At 32.4% G+C, this 26070-nt stretch overlaps 1 protein-coding gene across 3 annotated transcripts in view; it reads right to left on the bottom strand.

Annotated features, from left to right (window-relative positions):
* Positions 1 to 20091, bottom strand: part of LOC111063736 (X-linked retinitis pigmentosa GTPase regulator) — a 32629-nt gene extending 12538 nt beyond the window's left edge. For all 3 annotated transcript variants that reach the window (XR_005572509.1, XM_039438253.1, XM_039438254.1), the window contains exons 1-8: positions 19877 to 20091; positions 18687 to 18812; positions 9181 to 9273; positions 8326 to 8388; positions 6521 to 6679; positions 5189 to 5341; positions 3807 to 3956; positions 2176 to 2334 (exon numbers count right to left, since the gene is read on the bottom strand). Coding sequence is in view for 2 of the 3 variants with exons in the window: in XM_039438253.1 (XP_039294187.1) it covers positions 2176 to 2334; positions 3807 to 3956; positions 5189 to 5341; positions 6521 to 6679; positions 8326 to 8388; positions 9181 to 9273; positions 18687 to 18812; positions 19877 to 19904 (931 nt within the window). In the remaining variant the exon portion in view is untranslated. The remainder of the gene's footprint in view (positions 1 to 2175; positions 2335 to 3806; positions 3957 to 5188; positions 5342 to 6520; positions 6680 to 8325; positions 8389 to 9180; positions 9274 to 18686; positions 18813 to 19876) is intronic.
* Between the last annotated feature and the right edge of the window lie 5979 nt (positions 20092 to 26070).

The following is a 26070-nucleotide window of genomic DNA, read 5'->3' as shown; positions in this document are numbered from 1 at the left end:
GTTTATTACAGCTGGTAACTTTAGATGCTTAATCACATAGTCATTTTTTTTAGTCGGGGCGTTTAGAATAAAATACATGGGCGGTTATGGAGCAGCACACACTCTTGTCTACTATCTACCGACGGCTGTTAGATGATGCAATGATAATAACAGCTTATTACTTTCCTTGCCCTATTACCATAGGTAAGGAAAGTATTGCTTTCCGAAAAAAATTAAGGTACCCCAATTTCTAAATTTCTATACGTTTCAAGGTCCCCGGAGTCCAAAAAATGGTTTTTGGGTATTGGTCTATATGTGTGTGTGTGTATGAGTGTATGTGCGTCTGTGTACACGATATCTCATCTCCCAATTAAGGGAATGACTTGAAATTTGGAACTTAAGGTCCTTACACCATAAGGATCCGACACGAACAATTTCGATCAAATGCAATTCAAGATGACGGCTAGAATGGCGAAAATGTTGTCAAAAACAGGGTTTTTCGCGATTTTCTCGAAAACGGCTCCAACGATTTTCATCAAAAATTCATACCTAAAAAAGTCATTGATAAGCTCTATTGACTGCCACAAGTCCCATATCTGTAAAAATGTCAGGAGCACCGCCCCATCTATGCAAAGTTTGATTTTAGATTCTCAATTATCAGGCTTCAGATACAATTTAAACAAAAAAAAAATTAGTGGAAAAGATTCAGCATGAATATCTCTACAATTTATGTTCAGTAACATTTTCACCTAAAATTGAAAATAAGCTCGAAATGCGAGAAAAAAAGATTATTTAATTGCAAACTATGAAGAGATAGCAGACTCCGTGTGTCTGGAGCGCTATTGTCCTGTCACCAGCTGTCTCAGATCTTAGAATAGTAGATTTTATAAGCGCGGGAACACTAGCGTCAGTTGATCAATTTTCATAACGGCAAGGAAAGTTGTGTGAGTGCGCCACACCAGATTTTTTCTTATTTCTGTGTGTGACCAGCTCAAAAATCTTCTCCCATAAGGATTACATGTAAACTTTGAAGGACCATAGGAAAGAGTCCTGAAGTCGGATTATAAATTTGATAGGCCATAAACCTGGTCCTGAACATAACGAACACTACTAAAAAAATAATCGGTGCATACATAAAAAAGTTATTGAATGTCAAAATTTGAGGCACGATTTTTATTTATATAGATTATCATTCAAGCCTTCAGAATCAAGCTCAAATTAATAAGTCATTGTCGTTTCCGCATGCAGAACTTACATGTATCTTTCATGTAAAACTGACAATATCTTATTCATTTCACCTGAAGATGGAGAAGTTTCTCAACATTTATATGTGTCTAGAAGTGTAAACCTATTTTTAGACTTTGATGGAATAAGTGATTGACTAAGTGAAAAACTCTGATTATATTTTTTCAATATAACTCATACTATACCAGATTTGGATAGAGTATTGTTATTTGTATAATTTCTGGTGATAAAGTGAAACGATAATATGAAATAAAACACTTATATATTCCTCTTCTTCATTTGTCTGCCAAATCGCTGTAATCAACACAGTACTACTGTTGAAAATGTGTCTGGTGAATCTACAAATCTGCAGTAAAGTCTTCAAATTAACAAGTGGAATCTATTTATTCAACTATTTATTTGATATTGTACATTATTATAATTTTCAAAATGGCCTAACAGGCATTTGTCCAAAATAAAATAATGATTCTATTTATCAGAAAAACTCATAATACAATTCTTGTAATAATGCAATAAACAAATAAACAATAAAAAATTAATATTAATGAATTCTTCTGATTAAATTACACATATGCAAAGCTATAAAGCTTGACCGCATATGGGAGTTTCTACAAAATAAAATAACAATAAAAAATGACACATTCACTTGATTTTTGCATTACCAGCTAAATGAAAATTTATAAAAATGGCATCCAATCACAAAAACCCAATAATATTCATGAATTATAAACTATTTTCACACTATTTGTTCAAAATGTATCATATATTATTGGGAACCATCAATCAGTTCTTATCAGAAATCCAAAGCTAAAACTATAGAAGAATTGTTCATATTTCAATTAATTCTACATTCCAAATCTGGGTTATGTAGTTACGGTATATTATGTGTCACAATCGACAATATGCGAGTGTTTTCTTCAAATATTTATTGAAAAATTAGAAATTAGTTACCAGAAGTGAATGCAGAATGGCTCTGTCCACATGCAATCTGGGCGACCCGGACATTCAGCAAAGGTGTGACCAGAATCGGATTGGTAATCTCAGTCTTCTCTTCAGAAAATCCAAGCTGACCGTGCTCGTTATTGCCCCACGCATATACGTCGCCTTCATCTGAAACAAAAAGCAAATACACATCAAAATCAAGTCAAATTAATAATACAGATTAGAAATCAGGCATGTATGTGAAATGTAAAGGCAAACACACACAGCAAGCAGACAGACGGGGCAAAAATCCCTCCCCATGTTGCAACGCACACAGATGCCCGTCTGTATGCATATATCTGCTCATGTCTTCATGCAGAAGTTTGACTTTTTCCGTCTGTTGCTGTGTGGGAATGAGAATCTCTAACATTATTCTTTGACCTTCTGTTTCCATTTCTAATTTTAATTTCATTCAATAGTCTTAAGGCTGTGCAAAGGTTGAAATTAAACTTCAAATAGATACAATATGAATTCGATTTAGAGTTATATACTATGTTTGCTTATAAAATAACAATTCACACTTCAAAAAACTAACAAATCTTCAATCCAAAATAGATATCATGAATAACTAAATCTCATGATGATAGTCATTTATGTGGATTTTGTTATTAAGGCTGTGCAAAGGCTAAAAAAAAACTTTCTACTGGTGATATTTTTCAAAGTTTCTCGATTTGTATATCATCAAGCTATCAAAATGAAAAAGTTTTTTCAGGTAAACATTTTTTTTCCCGATCATTACTTTTTGAGATATGAGCGGCTAAAGTTTAAATTTTTGGGACAGAACATTTCAAATTCGGTAAGAGATACATCCATGAGATTTGAAGGATAAATTCTTCATGGTATATTGGTATTGTTGATCTAGTAAAAAAATTTTTTCTTAGAATATCAATTTTTGAGAAGGTTATTCAAATAACCAAAAATAACTCAACTATGAGTTATTTTTAGTAAATTGAATAGCATTCTCAAAAACTGATATTTTAAGAAAATTTTTGTTCAACTAGATCAACAATACCATGAAGAATCTATCCTTCAAATCTCATGGATTTATCTCTTACCGAATTTGAAATGTTCTGTTCCGAAAATGTAAACTTTAGCCGCTCATATCTCAAAAAGTAATGATCGGAAAAAAATGTTTTCCTGTGAAAACTTTTACATTTTGATAGCTTGATGATATACAAATCGAAAAACTTTGAAAAATATCACCAGTAGAAAGTTTATTTTTAGCCTTTGCACAGCCTTAATAACAAAATCCAAATAATTGACTATCATTATGAGATTTAGTTATTCATGATATTTATTTTGGATTGAAGATTTGTTAGTTTTTTGAAGTGTGAATTGTTATTTTATAAGCAAACATAGTATATAACTCTAAATCGAATTCATATTGTATCTATTTGTAATTGATGATGTGTTTGTTTTTTGAAGTGTGAATAAATTGTTATTTTAATAAGTGATATTAGCTTAATCTACAATTTAATTTGGACTGTAGTAAAAATTTGAGAGAGGACAGTTTTGGGCATAAGCCTGTTGTGCCTTCTCACATATAAGTGTATTGTACATGACTGAATAAATAAATAAATTATTGTTTTTCATTGACTCACCTGTTAGTGCTAGACTATGATTACCCCCAGCAGCAATTGAAGTGACGTTTTTGTCGAATTTCAGAGGTATTGGCATGGGAACTGAACTGGTTCCTCCAAGACCCAGCTTGCCTGATGAGCCTTCTCCAAACACCAACAAGTATTTCTCCTCTGTAAAAGTCTATTCATGAGTACTATATAATCAATTGTGATCTACTGTACTTCTGTAGGGCTTTTAAACGTTAATAATGCTAATTAATATCATAGAGAAACAATAGCATAAGTGGATATCCCATGGCATAGGGCGTTTATGTCGCAACTTTTACTGTTATCTCAAGCCGATAGCCCACGTAGTTCTTTCCCGTGAAGCTTTATGACGCTGGTAGTCTCTCATATTGTGCCGTTCATACACTCTTACCCGGTCAAAACAGTAAAAATCAACAATAATCGACAGTAATCGGCTTGGGATAACAGTAAAAGTTGCGACATAAACGCCCTGTACCATGGGATATCTACTTACGCTATTTTTTCTCTATGTTAATATCTTTATAGAATTATTGTGAATGCTGGTTTTTTTAATTTGTTCAATTTATTCCTGTTGTTCTCTCCCAATCATATTGTATATTATGATTTGTGGTTCTGTTCATAGATAAATGAATAATAATTGGATCCAATTCATTTCTCAAGCACATTTTTCCATATATAGAACTGTTTTCCTTTAATGCATATTATTCAATATTTCATTTCATCATACATGGATTCTTTGCTCTTAAATTTAGTAATGTAGCCTAACTTCGAATTATTTATCTTCGTTTTTTTCATCATTACTTGAACATTTCACGCTGATTTATTATCAATCTGTGGAAAAATTTCAGTAGATACATATCTGTCACAGAATTACTTATTTAACAACCGTTACTGACTTACTGTATCATATTACGTTGGATGAGAGTATGAGACAAACAGTGGCGGCGCTTTCATAATGGCCAAATCAATCCGACCCACCCAAATGAAACAGTAAAGTACATTTTTAAATGCTTTAGATTATGTTGTTAATAGTTATTATTTAATAAAATACAATATAAATTTGAGCTGTCAACTGTGTCAGACAAAATAATATAAGATAATATAGTAGGTAGTAGTCTATAATAGTATAATGTGATAGGGTATTAAACAACGCATTTTCACTATAAACAGTTGAATATTGTCATAATAGATACAAAGAAGATCGTTGCAAAGATATTTGATCATGTGTATTGATAATTGCAGTTTTGATTGAATCTAAACTTCTAATAATTGTGATATTTGAACTGCTACTGCGGTATTCTTTATCCATTGTCTATCAGTGAATGTTATCTATTATCAAGCTCAATTGGTTGCTAATGATTTGTTCATAATGATACCTGTAAGCATGAGTGTGTGCATATATCCACATGCAATTTGCAACACTTTCTCCTTGACAGCGAGTCGTGTTGGTTTGCTGCATTTCTTGATTCCATCGCTCAGACCCAGTTGACCACAAGAGTTGCTGCCCCATATGTAAACCTTGCCTCCATCTGAAAAGTTATAACATCAAGAAAAATTTTATTCATAATTTTTCAACACTTGATAATAGCGTGATTTGCCAAAACTAGTAGTGTCTAAAAGAGAACAAAAATGGGCTATCAATGGTTCTATTTGATTAAAATTTCAAACAGCCCTTTTGAAATAAATAAATAACATTTTATATTTTTAGATTCCAGGAGAGTTTATTTATTTATTCATTTATTTATCATTTACAATCAACTTAAGGACAAAGAAACAGACTATAGTCCAAAACTTATTTTCATCCCAATTTCATAAAATAAATTGTCCAAATAAAGGTTATGTGCGACTTTCCAATTCTTCACTAATTTCCACATTGAAACAAAACACAAACACTTGAAACAATTATTAATTTTGAGTTCATGACTGAGAATACGATGGGAGGATTAGATCAAAGATGATTTAATAAATTTGGGTTTGAATAGAATGACTTTTATTTGTTGACGTAATAGAGGATGGTGAAGATTGATTGAAGACAGAGAGGCTTGGAGGAATGTTGTGGAGGAAGCCAAAGCTTACCCTGTAAAGCTAGGAAAAAGAGGGGAGTTCATGGTATCAAGATAAGCAATAAAGCAAGCAAAGTTGAACTTTCTTCAAGATTTAGATACTGGAGTAGAGTATATATTGTAGAATTTCAAAAATAATTTGAGAATGAAGAGTTGTGGAATTATTCAAGGATTAACAGAATAACCTTAGAAGAGAGTCATCAAGAGATTTTCAAGCCTCTGCATTTGAAACACACTGCACATTTTGTATTTCGTTATCAAACATCGAAATTTGTGGTTAATTTGCATGTAAACTCCAATTTTATATTCACCAATATTAGAAAAACTTGTTTAACTTTAAAAAAATACTCAAGATAGTGTTTTTAAATTCCGTATAAGTTCATTCCGAAGAATAAAATTAATAAATGAAACCATTCGTACAATCCGCTAGTTGGAAATTCTTCTAATATTTATAATTCACAAATTGGAGCACATTACATTTTGTGTTTTCAATTTTTAATTGGAAAAACTATGATCGTGTCGTTGATAAATTTTTATTTTATAATTTCACATAAAACCACCTAGTAGAGCAGAGCTCCAGTGATGTATGAAACATGTCACAACTATTCTAAATGGAAACAATGATATAATGACGTTTATATTCACCAGTCAATAAAGCAGAATGCTGTGCTCCTGCTGTTAAGCTGGCTATAGGCTCGTTGACATCATTCAATTCCACTTGTTTTGGGGTGCTACAGTTCTCCTCACTTCCAATACCCAGTTGACAATCACTGTTGTTCCCCCAAGCGTACAATTTTCCGTTCCCTGTACCACAGTTGAAACCATTGTCATAATTTGTGAAAACAATGAATTGTTCTTTATTTTTTTAAAGCACATCATTAAAATTGGATAACCATAAAATGAAAAAGATACTGTGTCGCTGAGGTCATAGCTCTTTTTCAAATCAGATATTGTATTCTATAATTGAGGGGGTCAGAATACAAGGGGTCCAAGTGACATTTTTCAATTTTTTTTTTTTTGAGTTAGCTACAGTAATCGATAGCTGAAAGTGGTAAAAATCTAGTATACAAGAGGTATAAGCGTAAGTCTAATAAGTGCTGTCATCTGGTGTAAAATTTTTAAACTCCATTTTCAAACAGCTGTTTATTCGATTAAACAAGGGGTCCAAGTGACTTGGATCCCTTGTTTACAGGACAATGGTAGCTCGTATTCATCAAATTAAATTTAACCTTGATTAAGCCATGTCACCAAGCAAAAGATACCTCAAGAACCAATTAGCGAATCAGATAATATTGCAATGAGGTCATTAATCATTGTTTAATTGCTGGTAAATTTGATAGATTTATGTGTAGCCAGACAATAAAGTTTTGTTTGGTAAACAAGGGGTACAAGTTATACTTCTTTTTATCACTATTTAGCTGATAATTGATAAAGGAGAGCAATTTGAGACATGAAACTGTACGTTTGATTTGGTAAAAGTATACTGAATAGTTATAGGAATAGGTGAATATCATTTCTATATTCATTTCATGAATGAAGAATTAGTTAATGTAAGTAAACTTTAGGCTCAATTTTCTCGAAACTAACAATATGTCACTTGGACCCCTTGTATCAAACCCCTTCAATTGGAAATGAAGATTAATTTACCGTAAATATTCTGTAATTTTTGTACCTATTCAAATGTCATTAGTGCTATTTGTATGAATATGGGTATATACAAAATTATATACAAACTTTAATATGTATGAGTATAATATACAAAAATATACAAACAAATCCTAAATTCACTACCGTACCCAAAAGGCTATTGTATTGCCTTATGCCTTTATACCTTATGCCTTAAGGGTAGGCACACACCAGTTAGTCAAGACGACTAGTCACGATTAGTCACAATACTTCACATAGTTGCTTATGAAGCAACACACACCGATTAGTCATTGCAATTAGACATGTCTTCATAAGCAACTATGTGAAGTATTGTAACTAAAAGTGTCTTGTCTTGTCTTGACTAACTGGTGTGTGCTCAGCCTAAGGCCTTATGCCTTATTACCTATGCTTTTATAAAATTGTATCCTATCCTTTATGATGGGTAATGACTTTTGGGCCACTCTGTATATAAACGTTGCATATTTTTTTCAAATTCAAATTATTTTTAATTTTTAGAAGGTGTACATTCCAATACATTCCCATGAAAATTATTTCTTAAATGTGGAACAAATCCGTGTTTAGAGGAGGCGTTATAATACAAATAATACAGTACCGTACTTGAAAAGAAGTTAACTTTCTACAGCTGTAGTTGACAAACATGGGTAGGCTATGTAAACACATTAGGCCTATATAGAATGAAATGATTATTTTTCTAGATCAAATTACTACCCATTAATTATTAATACTTGAGAATAGAATAATAGGATCCAGTTTTTTTGAATGGGATGTATGGATCAAGTTACCTGTAAGAGCCAAGGAATGCGTTTTTCCGCATATTATTCTCTTGACTTTTTCTGGTTTCAGACCTGAAAAGTAAGAAATTAATTATTCAACTATCGTAAATTAATATATTAATAATAAGCAACTTCATTGTCCAAACGAACCTTATTCATTCATGCCTCATTCCATAGAATTTTAGTCGATCATTTTCTATTGAATCTATCAACTTGATCAAATTATACAGTATGATACATTACTATTCCCATCTACCTGATTTTGTACAGGTTTGAGAAAATTGTTCAGTTCCATTATAATATTACCTAATTTGCTTCTAGAACCTGCAATATCATTAAATATTTTTTCAAATTTACTCCACCTACTCCATAGATATTGAAATGCATATGTAGATGAACCTATATAGATAGAATTGTATGCCTTGAGATAATATAATATCTAATAATATCTCATATGATGAGATATACAACATCAATACAAACTGTTTAATAAGATCATCGTAATTTTCAACATATTTTTTTAAATATATCTCCTCCTTTGTTTTTGTTTTATTGAGTGAGTCACGGAGTATCAATCATGATTCCAAAATAACAAAAATGAGGTTGACTAGATATATGACAACATACCAGAGTATGAAGCTGAATTTGCACATAACAGTGATAGTAAACAGTGAAAATATAATCATAGAGTAAAGATATTGTTTAATTGTCTATTTATTTGTCTCTGATATAATTCACACGAGTTCTAATTTGACTACAACTATTCATTGAGTATGAATAATACTATTAGAACTTATCGGAATTATATTTTCACTGTCGTGTGCGAATCCAGCTTTGTGAATGATCATATAAAATATTGCTTACTCTTGATACAACTAGGCTTTGATACAGGAGAAGTTGTTCCCAATCCAAGCTGACCAAATTCGTTCCCTCCAAAGCCAAACACTCTTCCATTTTCTGAAAAGATAAAGAAAATTTTTATTGTTTAAAACCCGGAATGAAACACATTATAATAAATGCAACCATATTTTTATGTAATCGTCGTAGATTAGTATTAAACGTAGATGGTTCATAAAATTATGATCCTAGGAGTTGCATTACAGTGAGCTATCAACACATTGATATTCGATAAAAAAAATTACAAAACCACAAAATTTGTGGTTTTGACCATTTTTTAGTCTTTTTATTTAATATGAATAATTACCACAATATCAACTTCACAGCTACACAAAAAGTAAAAAAAACAATGATATTCATGATAATTACTCGTAAAATGTGTGCCACAATACTGACAATGTATTTGTAGTGTGATAAAACTCTACATATTTTTTCAAAATTAATGAATATTATATGTTGATAACAAAAAATGTGTTTATTTAGGCAAACCTCGTTCATAGCTGTGAGGCAACGTTTCATGTGAGTCAATCGACATGAATTGTTCGTATACAGTATATGGAGAACCAAAAAATCTCATCATTTTGGAGCTTGAACGAGATTCACCCAAGTGAAGGTTTCTCGAGCATTTTCTGCAATCATGGCTTGTTGTGGACCCTACCGTACGTATTTGTAAGTGTCGTCCATGGAGGGAACAAAAGTGTCCAAAAGGAGGGAGCATGTAAAGAACCATCATGTTTATAATAAACCATCATGAACTTGATACTTCTGTGAGTAATTTGTTTTGTTTTTTTTTTATCAATATAATTTACACTATGAACAGAGATATTGTGGACAGATGATGTCGTGCATTGAAACTTCAGTTCGGCTCAAATAAATAATGTGGAACTGACAATATCGTTTTTATTCACCTCAATAAAATTGTTTGAAATTGGGTCATTCTGTTTGACTCAATCTGTATTGTATCGCTTGTGTTCTGCTACCTATCTATTTGTATTATACGTATCCTATACTATTAAACGAGCAATTTCTGTTTATATGTTTGGATGTTTGTATTTCACCAAATCTCGAAAACGGCTCTAACGATTCTTACGAAATTCAGATCATAGTAGGTTTATAGTATAAAAATTCGATTGCACTAGGTCTCATCCCTGGGAAAACTCGCTGAAGGACATTAAAAGGATAATTATTATTCATCCTTGAAAAAACAGCTGCTAATAATTATTTCGTCGTCTGTTGATGATGGAAGTGAGTGAGCGAGTTCATGTGTGTGGGACTGTGTCAAAATTATGACTCAGCTTTGGAACTTTTGTAATCATTCAATCAGGTACTTAGTGCCGGTTGCAAAAAAGCCGGATTATTTTCAATCTTGATTAATTCCAGTAGATCCATCTTTTTGAAATGGTCTTCTCTGATTTCGTTCACGTGAAATCAATCAGGATTGAAATTTAACCGGCTTTTGTGCAACCGGGTCTTTGTGAAGAAAATTGTTGCATTCTTCTGGGAATTAATCTCAATTTACTGTGATTAGATAAAACATTTCTGTATGAACTATGAATGGTATTATAATTTATTCATTCGTAATTAATGTTTTATGCTTTTGTACTCCAGAGCGAAGCTCGGTCCCCGATATTATATTCCTGGACCGAAAATCAAGTGGCGAAGCAGTGTGTGATTTCATAGCCTTATAATACTTTGGACATTTTTTATCAAAATTGTTGGAGAGAAATAGAACAGACTCAGCCTAGATTTCCTCCATGGTCATTATTATTTGATTAGTATTATGATTATAGTGTTTTGTACAATGAATAAATATACCGTACAAGAAATTTCATTGCAAAATAAGGTATTTTTTATTTTATTGGCGATGAATAAATTCAATAATATTCAATTCCAGGTTTCCCCTAAAAATATCCACTAATCATCTTTAAGTTTGTTTTTATCTGTTATAGCCAACATTATACGTTTTTCTACTGCGTATATTCCTCACGCAATTGTTGACAAAAAATGTCTGGAAAATCTACAATGGGGAAGGCAAGGTGAAGGTGAAGGGTACTCAAAAATGTGCATTATTTCTGAAGGCCACTGCGAACGAAATTGAACGTCGTTAGCAATAAAAAATTGAGAACGCAATAAACCAGACAAATATTTGTCAGAATACCGGGTTAGGCTTAATGGCAGCAGGTACCTCCCATCGTATATATGAGGAAGCAGCCTAGGAGCCATCAAAGTAAACATAGTAGTAGGTATACGGAAGCGTCCGTCAATAATTGATTGTCAATCAATATTGATTCGGGAGGCATGAGTCGATCAGCTGACCGATGAACGGTCATCAATGAATAACTGACAAAAAGATGATGGCCAGATTATTGATTGATGTCACAATATGAAGCACTGCCCTCAGTCTGACCCACAATTCCTATTTTCCAGATTCTGTCCTGTAAATTGCCTGCTCGCTACCGAATTAGATACCGGGTTCATTGCTCTTTAATAAAACATTCATTTTTGATTGAGTTGTGGAAATCAATGGATTGATTTAACAATTTTCTTGTCTCAAGAATTTGTCTTTAATTAATCATTTTTATTCTTGTTGATTCAGCTTTCAGTATTGAATCATTACATTAACTTTTCTCCCACATATTGTAATGTAATACTTTTTAAATTTAAGTAAATGATTTCAAACATGCTTGATGTCTTATATTTGAAAAAAATGGTGTATATCATTCCTAGAGTTTTCACCCTTCTACAAATATATCATGCGTCATATTTGTTTGCATGGTATGTGGCACCAATATTATTGACTAAACAATTGATATAACTTATAATATCGGGGCACTGAGCTTCGCTCGTTATTTTTATATATTGATAAACAGAACACAATTATTCTCTAAAATGATCGTGTTCATATTTCAAAGCTGGCTATATGTCATCTTATGAATTTCGGGGATGCGATTTTTTGATTTTTCACATACTCAGGAGTCTACTCCAGACGTTCGCCATCATAGAGACGTCATTGCGGCTCATATCCCAGATGTTCCGGAATCCAGTACTACTGTGTCCTTCCATGACTCACTCAAAAACTCTATAAACCAATCAGGATTCGATTCAAGTTGTTCATCTGATCGTGATCAAGTACTGAATGACGATGCAGAACTTTGTAACATTCCTGCAGTCCCTCATTAATAACAGACTCTGTGGTAGATACTAACATTGTGCAAAGTTGTTTAAACTCAACAATCCAAGTTCAAATAGGTATAGATTAGACTCATTAAAACATACAATACCTTACACAAGAATCGCTTATCTAAATGTTCAAGGATTGAGAGGTAAATTGAATGTTCTCAATGACTTTGTAATTAATGAAGATATTGATATTATAGGTATAAGTGAACATTGGTTGCTTACTGATGAAATCGTATATAGTAAAATGGATGTATTGCATCAAGTAGTTACTGTAGATTATTACACAAAAATGGCGGAGTTGCAATATTTGTCGGTAAGAATCTTTACTCTCAAAGTCAAGAATTGAGTCTGAATTTTCTATGTATTGAACGTGAGTTTGAGGCCACCTGTACTATTATTAGAGCCAGGAAACTCATTATCGTATCATTGTACAGATCTCCTTGTGGAGATCCCAAAGTATTTTTGACCAAATTGGAGGAATTGCTTCTATTTTTGTCTAGACAATGCTATAATGACCTTACTATTGTTCTTGGTGGAGATCTTAATTCTGCTTTTGATGTCAATCATGAAACTTGTCATTCCAATAATTTGAAAAATCTATTGAGACAATTTAATCATCGTATTTTCAATACTCTGCCCACTAGAGACCAAGCATGTCTCGATAATATTTTTTCAAACGTTCAACCAGATATGATAAATTCAAGTGTCATAGGATTTTCCTACTCTGATCATGATTGTGTCACGATATGTGTGCCCTGTGGTTCTGTTGAGTCTAGTTCTAACGATTTTGTCACTATTACTTCAAGACCTGTTACTAAAGATAAATTACTACAATTTAATCGGTCTCTAAATTTAGTGAATTGGTGTGCTGTCATGGAAAAGTCAGATGCAAGTGATATATTCGAATCCTTCCTCAATACAGTTTTATATTATTTCAATCTAACTATCCCTAGAAAGACATGTAGAAAAAAAGTTTCCCAAGTTAATAATAGAAAGAATTTCAAATGTAAGGCTGACTGGTAAGATACCTTAACTTGGTAAGATTAAGATTCTACTCACTCTCTTACATGAAAACTTCAAAAAACAAAAAACCGAACATTCGAAAACACTTTATCTTAGATGCAGAGCACTGTACAGAAATTCATTGGATGAAGCCAAGAGGGATTCTGTCGCATCAATCATTGAATCTTCTAATAACAAATGTAAGAAAGCATGGCAAATTATCAAAACTTTATCCTCCAACAAGAATGTTGTAAACTTATCTACTCCTGAACCAAACAAACTTAATAATTATTTCATTCAATCAGTAAATGATGTGCACGAGAAGATAGACAAGCCATCAATTACAGCCAGTGCATTGCTCAATGATAATGTCAATAAAGTGCAAAATAGCTTATTCTTTTTTCATGAGGTGAGTCAAGAGATGATTTTTAAAGTGGTTCATAATCTTAAAGTTTCGAAGAGTGAAGATTTCTATGGTTTATCAAGCTGTCTTCTCAAAACTATTTGCTCACTCTGTTGTGCCAGTACTGACCATTTGTATAAACAGGTGTATTACACAGGGTGTTTTCCCCGATGTATTAAAAGTCTCCAAAGTTGTTCCCGTTCATAAGAAAGGCTCAAAAGAGGAACCTTCCAGTTATAGACCCATCCAAATAGTACCTGTCTTCTCCAAGGTTCTAGAAATTTGTCATGTATATACAGGTGTATGAATACTTGGTAAATCTTGGGGTACTATCGGAGCATCAATTTGGTTTTGTGAAGGGAAGATCCACTAATGACGCCTTTGATGCACTTATAAAATTTGTAATTGAGTCTTTTGAAAACAGGTGCTTTGCTCAGGCTGCCTTCTGTGACCTGAGCAAGGCATTTGACTGCGTGAATCATGATATTTTGCTTGAAAAAATAGCTTAATAGCTTATTATGGAGTCAGTGGAAGGAGCCTTAGTCTTTTTAGATCGTACCTTGGCGATCGCCAGCAAGTTGTTTGTGTAGGAAATAAGAGATCCGACCTTGCTAAAGTAAAGTACGGCGTCCCCCAAGGATCAATATTGGGACCACTCCTCTTTGAATTGATGATAAACGATCTTCCTCTCACAATCAACAGCAAGACTGTGTTGTATGCTGATGACACGACTTTTCTTAATTCTCATTCAGATGCACACACTTTATATAATATGACAGCTGATACCTTGGCGGAAGCTTCCAAGTGGTTCAGAGCTAATGGCTTTAAATTGAACGAGGATGAAACTCAGCTTATGACATTTGGTCTCAGGGATTACACACACAACAATAACAATAGTTTAAAGTTTTTAGGCTTAATGTTTGATCACAGGTTGACCTGGGAACCCCACATAAATTTCGTTTCTGCTAGGTTATCCAGGGTTATCTATTTTTAAGGCAGTTGAAGAATCTTGTACCGGAAAAATACCTCAGAAGCTCATATTTGCTTTTTTCCAAAGCATAATTGCATACGGAATTTTAGTATATGGAAACAGCTGCCACATCAATAAGGTCTTGCTTTTGCAGAAAAAGGCTATCAGAATATTGACAGGTGCAGGGTATCTAGATCACTGTCGACCTCTTTTCAAAAAAACAAAAATATTGACTGTCATAAATCTCTATATATTTCAAGTAATCATGCACACTAGAAAGAATCTCCATAGCTTGAATAAAAGATCCAATATTCATGCTTATGACACCAGGAAAAAAGACCACATTGATATTCCATATCAACGTCTTGTCATAAGCATGAAACACTATGACAGCATAGGCTTGAGAATGTACAATAAGTTGCCATTGGATATCAAATGTTGTGAAAATATTGTTATTTTTAAAAAAATACTTTTTGAGTGGCTGGTCTTGAGACCTTTCTATTGCTTGACAGAGTTTTTCGATTCTACTTGATGTAATTCTACTTTGTGACTTTAAACTATTGCTTTGACTTTATTATTTCGTAATTGTATTACCATGACTTTGTCAATTACCTATATTGGTCTACGACAATAAAATCTATTTATTTATTTATTTATCACTCGCTCACTCACTTTTTTACTATCCACAGCTGTTTCAGCCAAGGATGAATTATCCTTTTAATGTCGTTCAGCAAGTTTTCCTAAGGATAAGACCTAGTGCAATCGAATTTTTATATCATAAACCTACTATGTTCCAAATTTCGTGAAAATCGTTAGAGTCGTTTTCGAGATCCGTTAAACATAAATACACAGATATAAAAATACAGAAATTGCTCGCTTATAATAGGATATCAGATATAATTTAAAATAATTAATCAGATATAATTTACTCACTCAATATCATTTTTACATCACAAATTTTGTAGCAGTACTTTTATTTTACTGGTCTTATTTTTTTTTATAAGGAAATGCATTCCTTAGAAATTTTGTTTTTTTTTCTTTCTTTCATTCAATATTTAAAGTTTTTCATTATTTTGTAAATTAGTTTGTTTTTTTTTAATCTTTGTTGTACAGTGTTTTAGTTTTACTTAGAATATAGAAAAGCTCGTAAGCTACTGAATATTTCTCCAATACCAATAGATACGATTTTCTTCACATTCTAGAAAATCATCTATGGATCTAAAGGGAATCTATATTTTATTTAAATGACAGTCAATTCAAATAGAATCTATATCTATACTAGCTGGCTCGGCGAACTTCGTACCGCTAAAAAGTCAATGTATCTCATGTCATACTTGGCTTTATTTGGTGGATCATAAAATGATCTGACAATCAATATTTTCATTTACGTCTCAATACGGACTTCCTATAATATGTGCTTAGTCATGAAGCATTTATTATCATTATTATTTTTTCATTTAAAATATTTTTTGTTTTTTCTTTTAGTGAGTAAATTATCGTTGTTAAATTATAATTTAGTATTGTATTGGAGGGTTAAGTTTAAGAGAGGGCCGACTGTGCCCTAACATCGCCCTCCTAGGTCAAAAATATAGGCAGTCATTCTATTCTATTAATTTATCATTCCGAAGGCATAATTATTGATGTTGCTTTCCATGACGAAACACTATTATAATAACTCTGTTGTAGTTCTGACACTGTGTTACTTGTAAATATTTGAAAAAAACACTTACTTTTCTTGGAGTGTTGAGGAATGCATTTCACTCCTGAAGAGGAGCTTCATCAGCCTCATTATCATTATCATTATGCCTGATGAAGCTCCTCTTCAGGAGTGAAATGCATTCCTCAACACTCCAAGAAAAGTAGGTGTTTTTCAAATATTTACAAGTAGCACAGTGTCAGAACTACAACAGAGTTACATTATTATTCTTCTCAATCAATTGGTAGTAATCAAAGTAAAGTGTTCATCAGTGTTTCAGCAGTAAAGTGTTAAATTTAGAAAAATAGATACGGTAGCTTAAATCAGTGTTTCAGAGATGAATTTGATGCGTTCATAGTTATTGATTGCCAAAAGATGGTCCAGGAAATAAGCGATATACGATGAATCACGCAGAATTTCATATTCTTTCCATCTTCCATTTTAGGATGAATATAAGCTAAGCTAAATTCAAAAAAATGTAAATTATTCTGCCATTCTTCAGTAATTAATGAATGCAATATGAACAACTCTCTTTTAAAAGAATACGTACTACATACAGTAATTCTATTATGTCATTGAACTATAATAGAAATAGGCCTAAAGCGATATCCAATACGGTATTCACCTTGGAGCTAGTTTAAAATTATCAAACTTCAATTCGTATTTGTTCCAAATCTGAATAATAAAATCATTTTCTAACTCTTTTCATAAATTCAGCTTTTGTTCAACAGAACAATATCATTTTATAGGTACTTTACTGTTTACTGGCTTATTTTGTCAAATTTTTCTCAATACGGTATAGCCTAAAATGCGTGAAAAACATGCCGGGTGTGAATGCTTAAGCAGAAGCAGTTACAGTAATGCGATATGGGTGGCATGTCTGATAATGATCATTTCGCGTTTCCCATCTATATCGATTTTTGGCCAGTGTCATTATTCTCAATTTGACTCAATAGATGGTAGTTGAGCATTTTGAGACTCCGACGCAAAAATATAGCAACAGTTTGCAAAGATGATACTGTTTTACTATTTCTATAAATTATATTTGGTTGAGACTTATGGAAACATCTTTTCTAAAATTACATATTCATTGATATAGCGAGGAGTTGTATTGATTTTACAAGCAAATAAGGTGTAATTTTCATCTTCAAAATCGTGTTGTAAAGAAATTACAATACTCTGATCTCTTATATCGTTATCAACCCCACATGCTTTCTATTTTTGTATCTATTAGTCATGATGAAGAACATTAGACAATAGATACAAAGGTCTCCATAATAATAATATCGAGTGACCTGGCTGGCTCAGGTCTGGTGTCAGAGTTTTCAGGTCGCAACTGATCAATTTCAGGGCCTCTGACATGACCTAACAACTGCTTTTTAGGCAGCCGGGACCGACGAGTAACGTGTCCATCCGAAACACGGGAGTGGCCCGAGATAAATATCTTGCCCGGGCCGGGATTTGAACCCGGGCCTCTGAATCATAAAGCCAGCATCTGATCCACTCGACTACGACCACTCCAAAGGTCTACATTATAGATTAAGATGTAGATACAATAAAGGTCTACATATTAGATCTTTATATCTATGTAATACATATTTCTTCAAATTTTTATCAGCACCTTATCATTCTAAGAATATTATCGAATTATTCCTTTTGAATAACATATCGTTTTCTCAAATTGTATGTAACACTTATTTGCACATTAATATTATTGATACAGATAGATTAACTTCCAATTTACTCTCATTGGCATTCTGTTTACATATACTGAATCTTATTTTTCTTGATTACTCAATACTTATTTCATTTGATATATTCTTTCACCTTTTTAAAATTTATTTTCATGTCTTTTGTTCAAACTTATTAAAATATTACTGGCAAAAACTGAAAATCCGCTCTTGTTACAATCTGCAAACAGGTTACACTGATGAAAAATGTTTGAAATTCATGATTATAATAATTCACGGTTGTTTTAAACTAATTTAATATTATCATTATGATGAGTGGTAGAATGAACACTGTATTTCACTCAATTGAAGCTAGTATGCTTAGTATTTGATATGATTATTTTTTAATAATATTGTTGAATTAATATTATAATGGAATATACCCAGGAAGTAAAGATTCAGTGGACAATCAACATGAAAAACGTTATTGTTGTGTGACCAATCAAACTAGCAGTGTAACTAAAATTGTAAAGTAAGTTTTTATAAACTCACGGCATACAACCAAAGTGTGCTCTTCCCCACAGGATATGTCTACAACGGGATCATTTCGAATAAAGAAATGACTTGGTAGGTTCTCTGCGAAACGACTCCTCCCGAACGTGAAGACTGCTCCTGTGTCTAAAATAAATCCGTCAATTATTTAATGTGAATGAATTCTATAATATGGAGATTAATCTAATTATCTATATGATTTGACTTTGTTATGCATTTTATTTAATGTTAGAACAATAAAATTAATTTGAATTGATATTATGATTCGTTATTAAGACAGCACCAAACTAACATTGTTAAACTATACTTGTATGTCATCAGAGAGCTCTATTCTTTTCCGCACCATTACCGAACTGTTTGTAGACTATGTAGCTGCAAATGTATTAAACTCAACCAATCTTGATATTTTCAATCAATTAGAATATTCAATCTCAATTATAAAAACTTGATGTTTAAAATGAAGCATTAGCCTACTTTAAGCATACATAAAAAAAATCACAAAATCTATTTCAAATGTTCCATTACGTTTTAAAAGAGTTTATTGTTTTCAATAAATAAAATTATTATTGCACTATATAATTTTTTGTTTAAAATTTTTTTACTATCAATGCATATTTAGGCTACTTGTAAAAGTATTAGTGCAATGCATATAAATAGTAAAGTAAATTAAATAAATTTATAAACACTCCAATGCAAATTAGAATTAAATACGAAATACAAATGCAATTTCTACGAAGATGCTAGTTATCAGATGTTTGCAATAAATATAAAATATGTCAATGGTGGAATGTCTATTTTAGTTTTCCACATAAACACGTGCTGAGAAATTCAATGTTTATAGAAAAGTATGTAAACTATTATTAAAAATAAAATTGTCAATTAAACTAACTTAATCATTTTCAGCAATGATGTACTTTTGAGCCTCTTGGTCTTCCAATATAATTACTTATTAATTAATGATTTCACTTCGAAAATTATAAAAATGTGACTTATAAGTAGATTGTATAACCACTGATTAAGATTATCGTAAAACAATCAGTGCTCTTCTTATCAAATAAAAAAAAATGTTATTCTATTAATATATGGAAATAATGAGCATATCTTATAATTTTTAGACACATAACTTGTTTTCAACCTTCATAACAAAAGAAAAATGCAATTCCCATTTTTTTAAATATTTTTTCACTTACCCGGTATCTCATTTTCTTCCTCGCCCATGTTTCCTGGATCACTGATAAAACATTTGAAATAAATAGAACTTGATGAATGGCATCAAAATCAGAAAAATGTAAAACTTGTAAACGTTTACTTTACAAGAGAGCCGTAGTTACGTGTTTTCCAGAGCGTTCACCAGGCGTTGTTTTGTCAACAACCAGAAAACTTTCGATTGTGTGAGTAACCAGCAGAGTCTATCCCCCACCCCTATGATTACCCTTAATATTGCACCTGCGCACTGCTAGTCAATGTTCAGGTTTGTGATAAAAACGTGTAACGTCTGCAGAGCACAAATGTAACAGGGTAATCGTTTTCCATGCTCGTCCAAGTGGAATAACACCTGGTGCTCTTCTCGCTCTAGCCTTGCTTAAATTTGCGGCTTATTTTTCTGTTATTCGATAAATTTTTTATGATATCTTCTAAATATCACAAGCATAACAGTTATCATAAATTTATGTTGGAGGGTTAAAAATAACTGAATGTAAAAGGAAGGTCTGGTATTTTTTAAGCACAAAATGGTTATTGTGATACAACAATAATAGGATTAATTTTGTTATAGGCTTTCAGGCGTTCTAGGCTATAGGTAATTATCATCTAAAACAATTCTTTTGAGTGTTACGTGGCCAAATTATAAAGAACAAAAATCAGTCCCTATATTATTTATGTATTCCATTGACAATAACAAATTATAATTATAATATATAATATGAAATATTGTATAATATAGAAATGCAATGAATATAAAGACGTTTTTTTTCATTTGAGTTCATGTTTTATTCATAAGTTTCATTATTCATTTTTTCCATTCCAAGTTCATTTATTCACAAAAGTTGAATTAATTATTACATTTATTTCATACTCTATTGCAATATTGTAATTACAATAATTATTTCAATGTTATATCTTCTTTAGATCAGGATATAAAATGGATATTGAAAATATGTGTATTCAAACTATTATGTGTATTCTTGAATAAGCTATCAGTGCTATTAGATTCTTATGAGTAGTGTGGGGTACAGTAACTATATTACCCATAGTTACTTCTTCTTCTTCTTCTTTGGCTGTGCCTTATCCCATTTAAATGGGGTCGGCATTCCTTCCTCTTAGTCTGCCTCTCCACAAAGCCCTATCCAATGCTTCCTCTGGGTCGATGTCAAACGAGGCAAACGACAGAAGAGACCAGCGACAGTCGAGACCAGCGACGGTAGACACCGGCGACATTCGAGGCCAGCGACGGTGGAGGACTCCTGAAAGAGTGGCCTCAAATGTCGCCTGCGTTAGGCGACAGTTGAGGCCACTCTAATTTTTGTACACTCCCGACAGTCGAGGCCTACGACCGTAGAGGACTGTAAAACTGTCCTCTACGGTCGTAGGCCTCGAATGTCGTCGGTCTCAACTGTCGCGCCCCCGCTTCCTCTCTCCTCCAACCACTCTCCCGCAAGTCAGCCGCTATTCTATCTCCCCACCTCATCCTAGGTCTACCTCGTCCTCTCACACCATCCAAAACCAAATCCTGCACTCTTCGTCCAACATAATCCTCCCGTCGCTGTACATGCCCAATAAACCACCTCATCCTTGTCTCCTGCATTTTCTTTCCCAGTGGTCCAACTTTTACAGTGCCTCTGATCAATTCATTTCTTATTTTATCACTTCTTGTAACCCCACACATCCATCTTAACATTCTCATCTCAGTCACTTCCATCTTTCGTTCCTGTTTCTTTGAAATGGACCATGTTTCTGTTCCATACAGCATTGCTGGCCTCACAACTGATCTATACACTTTTCCCTTCATTTGACAATTCACTCTCTTATCACAAAGAACACCACTCATTTTTCTCCAGTTCATCCATCCACAATTTATTCTATGCTGTATTACTACATCAAGCCCTCCATCTCTCTGTACACTTGAACCCAGGTACTTGAAACTTGCAACTGGTTGGAGTTGGTTTCCTTCAAGCTGTAAGGGTAGCCCATCATTGTTTCCCAATACCATGTACCTATAGTTACTAATAATAATTTATAATATGCTGTATTTCCACATCAAGCCCTCCATCTCTCTGTACACTTGAACCCAGGTACTTGGAACTTGCAACTGGTTGGAGTTGGTTTCCTTCAAGCTGTAAGGGTAGCCCATCATTGTTTCCCAATACCTAATATAGTAATATAGTTACTGTAGTGTGGGGTGGGAAGAATATTATTATTCATATGGTATCTATAAGGTTTAGTTAAGAATAACGATCAATACTAAAGATTCGATATAAGAATTTCATATTTTTCATCACTTTAATACAGATATTTTATTAAAAATAAGAGACAATGCACAACGTCAATCTCGGATTAGGGAAATTTGTCCAACTTTGAAAAAAAATGTATGGTTTTATGTTTATTTTCAAGAGTTTGACAAACTGAAACCAACTTTCAACCTTTAAAATAAATAATAACATTAAAATCAAATGGAATAGTTTTAAAAAAGTCAAATCACTTTAACAAAAAAATGAATATTCAGAACTTGATAATTTTAAGGAAGGTGGTGAATATTTTGTTTTATGAGATAAAATGCTTAATATTTATTAAATTTGGATTTGTATTTACATCATATCATGCATAAAATCAAATTTTTATACTAATAGCCCAGTCAATGAAGGTTTTTTCGATCCGAAAATTAAATAAAAGCTGAGTCTTTTACCATCGATAGAGCCCTCCCAGAGGTTCATTCTCCCAAAAGTCCCAAGAAATCCCCTTGGAGCTACCCTCAAAGTTGAAAAATGCAGGTAATCACGGAAAATCAATTATCTATGTACCCATTGATCGGAAACAGTTCTATTATATGCCATTCGATTCGTTACATTATGGATACAATATTAGATATATAAATTCCCCCCTAGCCACCCTCAAAGTTGAAAAATGCAGGTAATCACGGAAAATCAATTATCTCTGTACCCATTGATCGGAAACAGTTCTATTATATGCCATTCGATTCGTTACATTATGGACTACAATATAAGATATATAAATTTTTCCAATAAAATTAACAGTTTTCTTGATATATATAAATGTAAAAATTTAGGGGGTTTGCGATTTGATTTTTTTGTTTTCTTCGATTAACTTCAAAGTAAGTAGTTTTAAAGAAGAATGAGCCGAATAATTAATGTAGCCACTCTCATTGCAAATCCATTGATGTATATTGTTATGTATTTGCGATTCGATTTGACGCCGTGGAAGGGGAAACAGTCGACGCGGAACGGCGCGGCTGACTCTCTTATCCATAGTAAACAGCAAACTGGAAATCAATTATCTCTGTAACCATTAATCGGAAAAAATCTATCATATGTCATTCGATTCATTGAATTAAGGACTACAATATTAGTCGGATTCATTTCCTCAATAAATCGAACAGTTTCCTTGATAAAATAATATAATGTAAAAATTTAGGGGTTTTTCGATTTGATTTTTTTGTTTTCTCTGATTAACTTCGAAGCAAGTAATTTTAAAGAACAATGTGACGAATAAGAATAATTATTGTAGCCACATTCATTGCGAATCCATTTATGTATATTGTTATGTATTTGCGATTCAAGTTGACGCTGTGGAAGGGGAAACAGCCGACGCGGCTGACTCCCTTCACCATAGTAAACAGAATAATACTGCTGTCTACATTGCATCTCATTTACACTATGGCGCTCGAAACAATTTATTTTTCTATTGTTTTGACATGCCCTGTATATAGATTTTCACTTTTCAATACTAAAAACTATAAATACTTAAAAACATATTACAGTTTTCTTGACTTAACCATGCTGATGATAAAAATCAGGATTTCGTTGTTTGCTCACAGAATTTATTATATTAATTTGAAGTTTGCCTTCTCCATACGAGTCAGAGGTAACACAATTATTTGATATATTGATGTTTTTCAACGAAGTTTCATGATATGTTATGTGACCGACTCCTTCATTTCATCCTTATTTTGTGAAAAATTAAAATTCAAAATTTCTTTTCATAGCTTTTCTTGTGTTTTATCTTGTTTCATCACTCTTTATAATTTAAACACTTGATAATGGAATAAATATTATCAGATCAGGTGAACAAAAAAAAAAAGGTGGGCCTACCTGGGATACTACTGTATATGATAACACTGTACTCCTGATAAGTTGAAAATTTTCAAGCTGAAAGTAGATTAATTTGTTGCACATTCGGTTCAAATATTAACAAATGTTACCAAATATTACCAATATTATCACTATAGTGAGAACGAATTACTCTGAAGCTTTTCTATTCTCACTGAACATGAAGAGGCAATACCAAGCCAGAATCGCAGTTCCGTTCAAATCATTATTATCAGAGCTTTCAAATTGATGCTATGTAACTATGGATGTTATCCCCATCTCACAATTTCTCTATTTATCCTTATCGTGATTCAGAATAAAGTAGTTGATCTCTATAATCACAAAAATCAATGTACAGTACCTATATAATAAATAGTAAAAAAAAACAAAATTTCTAGTGATAATGCAACTTTTTCTAGGTACGAATTTCAAGGCTCATAAAATGACTTTTTCTCAATCACAGGCAGAAATTCCAATGATCATCATAATAGTAATTTAATGAAAATTGTTTGTATTGTACATTGTTAGACGTAAGATAAGCTACATCTTTAAGGTAATCAACGTATTTAGGATTATCAAGTTTATGAATGAAAGTGAGACTGTGATAGAAGATTAGTCAAACTGAAATGTAAACATTATATACAATGCATATTTCTGATCAACTATAATTACAAATGATAGTATCAAGCCGAAATGAATTGAGCAACTGAATTTCAAAGTTACTATCCACTGTTCAAATCGCACTGTACTTTCCTTTTACTTCCAAATGGATTGAATTGCCTCACTCTTCAACGTAACAATTATTGTAAAAAAAACCAGTGGAATGTGTACGTCATCCAAATAGCATTTGAATTTCAATTTTCAGATCATGAAATTCATAAAAAACTAATTCTTGAGAGAATAGTGATGAATTGCAAACAGTGCAAGTAGCATTGATACAAAGCGATACAATGAAAACCAACATCGATTAATTTAATACTGGACTTATCAAATGTATATTAGGTACCTTTAATTTGAATTATTTATAAAGCAAATTTAAAACTAACATTTTAAATTTTCTCTACTGGAGCAAAAACATTGATAGAAAATAAAGAAGAGCCCATTATAAGCACAATATACTTGTGTACTAGAATTCACTTGAACTAACTCATCACTTCAGCCCTTCAATGATCACAATGAACTAGAATGGTATAAAAACCATGAAATTGATAATCAGGTACATTTTTCAAATAACTTCACCCAACTAAATCTGTGAATGCTAAGTCATAAGAAATCATGTTCAATAGATTTAATTTGAATGCTTCAAATAGAAAATGATCTATTCTTTTGGTGCCCTGCTAATCAAAATCAATTTCAATCGACATTAATCGACATAAAGAAAAGGTTCTGCCAACCTTGTGTAATGAATGACAAGATGCGAGTGGAGGTGAAAAATCGATATGTTAACAAAAATAATAGAAGATGATGAATCATCTTTCAATTAATCTTATATGGTAATCTTACTTTGTGGTTATAAATGTGAAACACTTTCATGATTTTCCTACCTTTTATGCACTCTTCCTTAATTTGTATGTTTGCATGGCTTTCATCTTTAGAATCTACTGAATTTTCATATTGGACTGTCTAAATAATGTAGATTCAACTAGTAAGAACAGAAGATAAGCTACTTCACAGAGAGAATCATAGAAAGGTTCAACTCAACAAGCCAAATGTATAAATTTTTTCATGCCTCAGCCGTCATATATATTTGGCTCAACTGAAGGTATATTATCAACCTGGCTTGGAGATTATCAACTGTAGAAAACAGCAAACACTGCACGCTATGATTTTTCAGGGAATTGCCACTGTTAACACTATTGTAATCTATGATTTATCCCAGTTTTTGACATTCATAACTTATGATGAATTTTAGCATAGAATTATGATCATGCACACATATTTTAGAGAATTTATAGAATTAAAATGTGAAAAATTAGTTTCATCGCATGTCAAAACAATAGAAATTGATTGTTTCGAGCGCCATAGTGTGAATAAGATGCAACTCAGAAAGCAGTAGGCCTACT

The sequence above is a fragment of the Nilaparvata lugens genome, chromosome 11, assembly GCF_014356525.2.
Source record: "Nilaparvata lugens isolate BPH chromosome 11, ASM1435652v1, whole genome shotgun sequence".
In the NCBI taxonomy this organism is placed as follows: Eukaryota; Metazoa; Arthropoda; class Insecta; order Hemiptera; family Delphacidae; genus Nilaparvata; species Nilaparvata lugens.
This window is presented reverse-complemented; position numbering and strand designations above follow the sequence as displayed.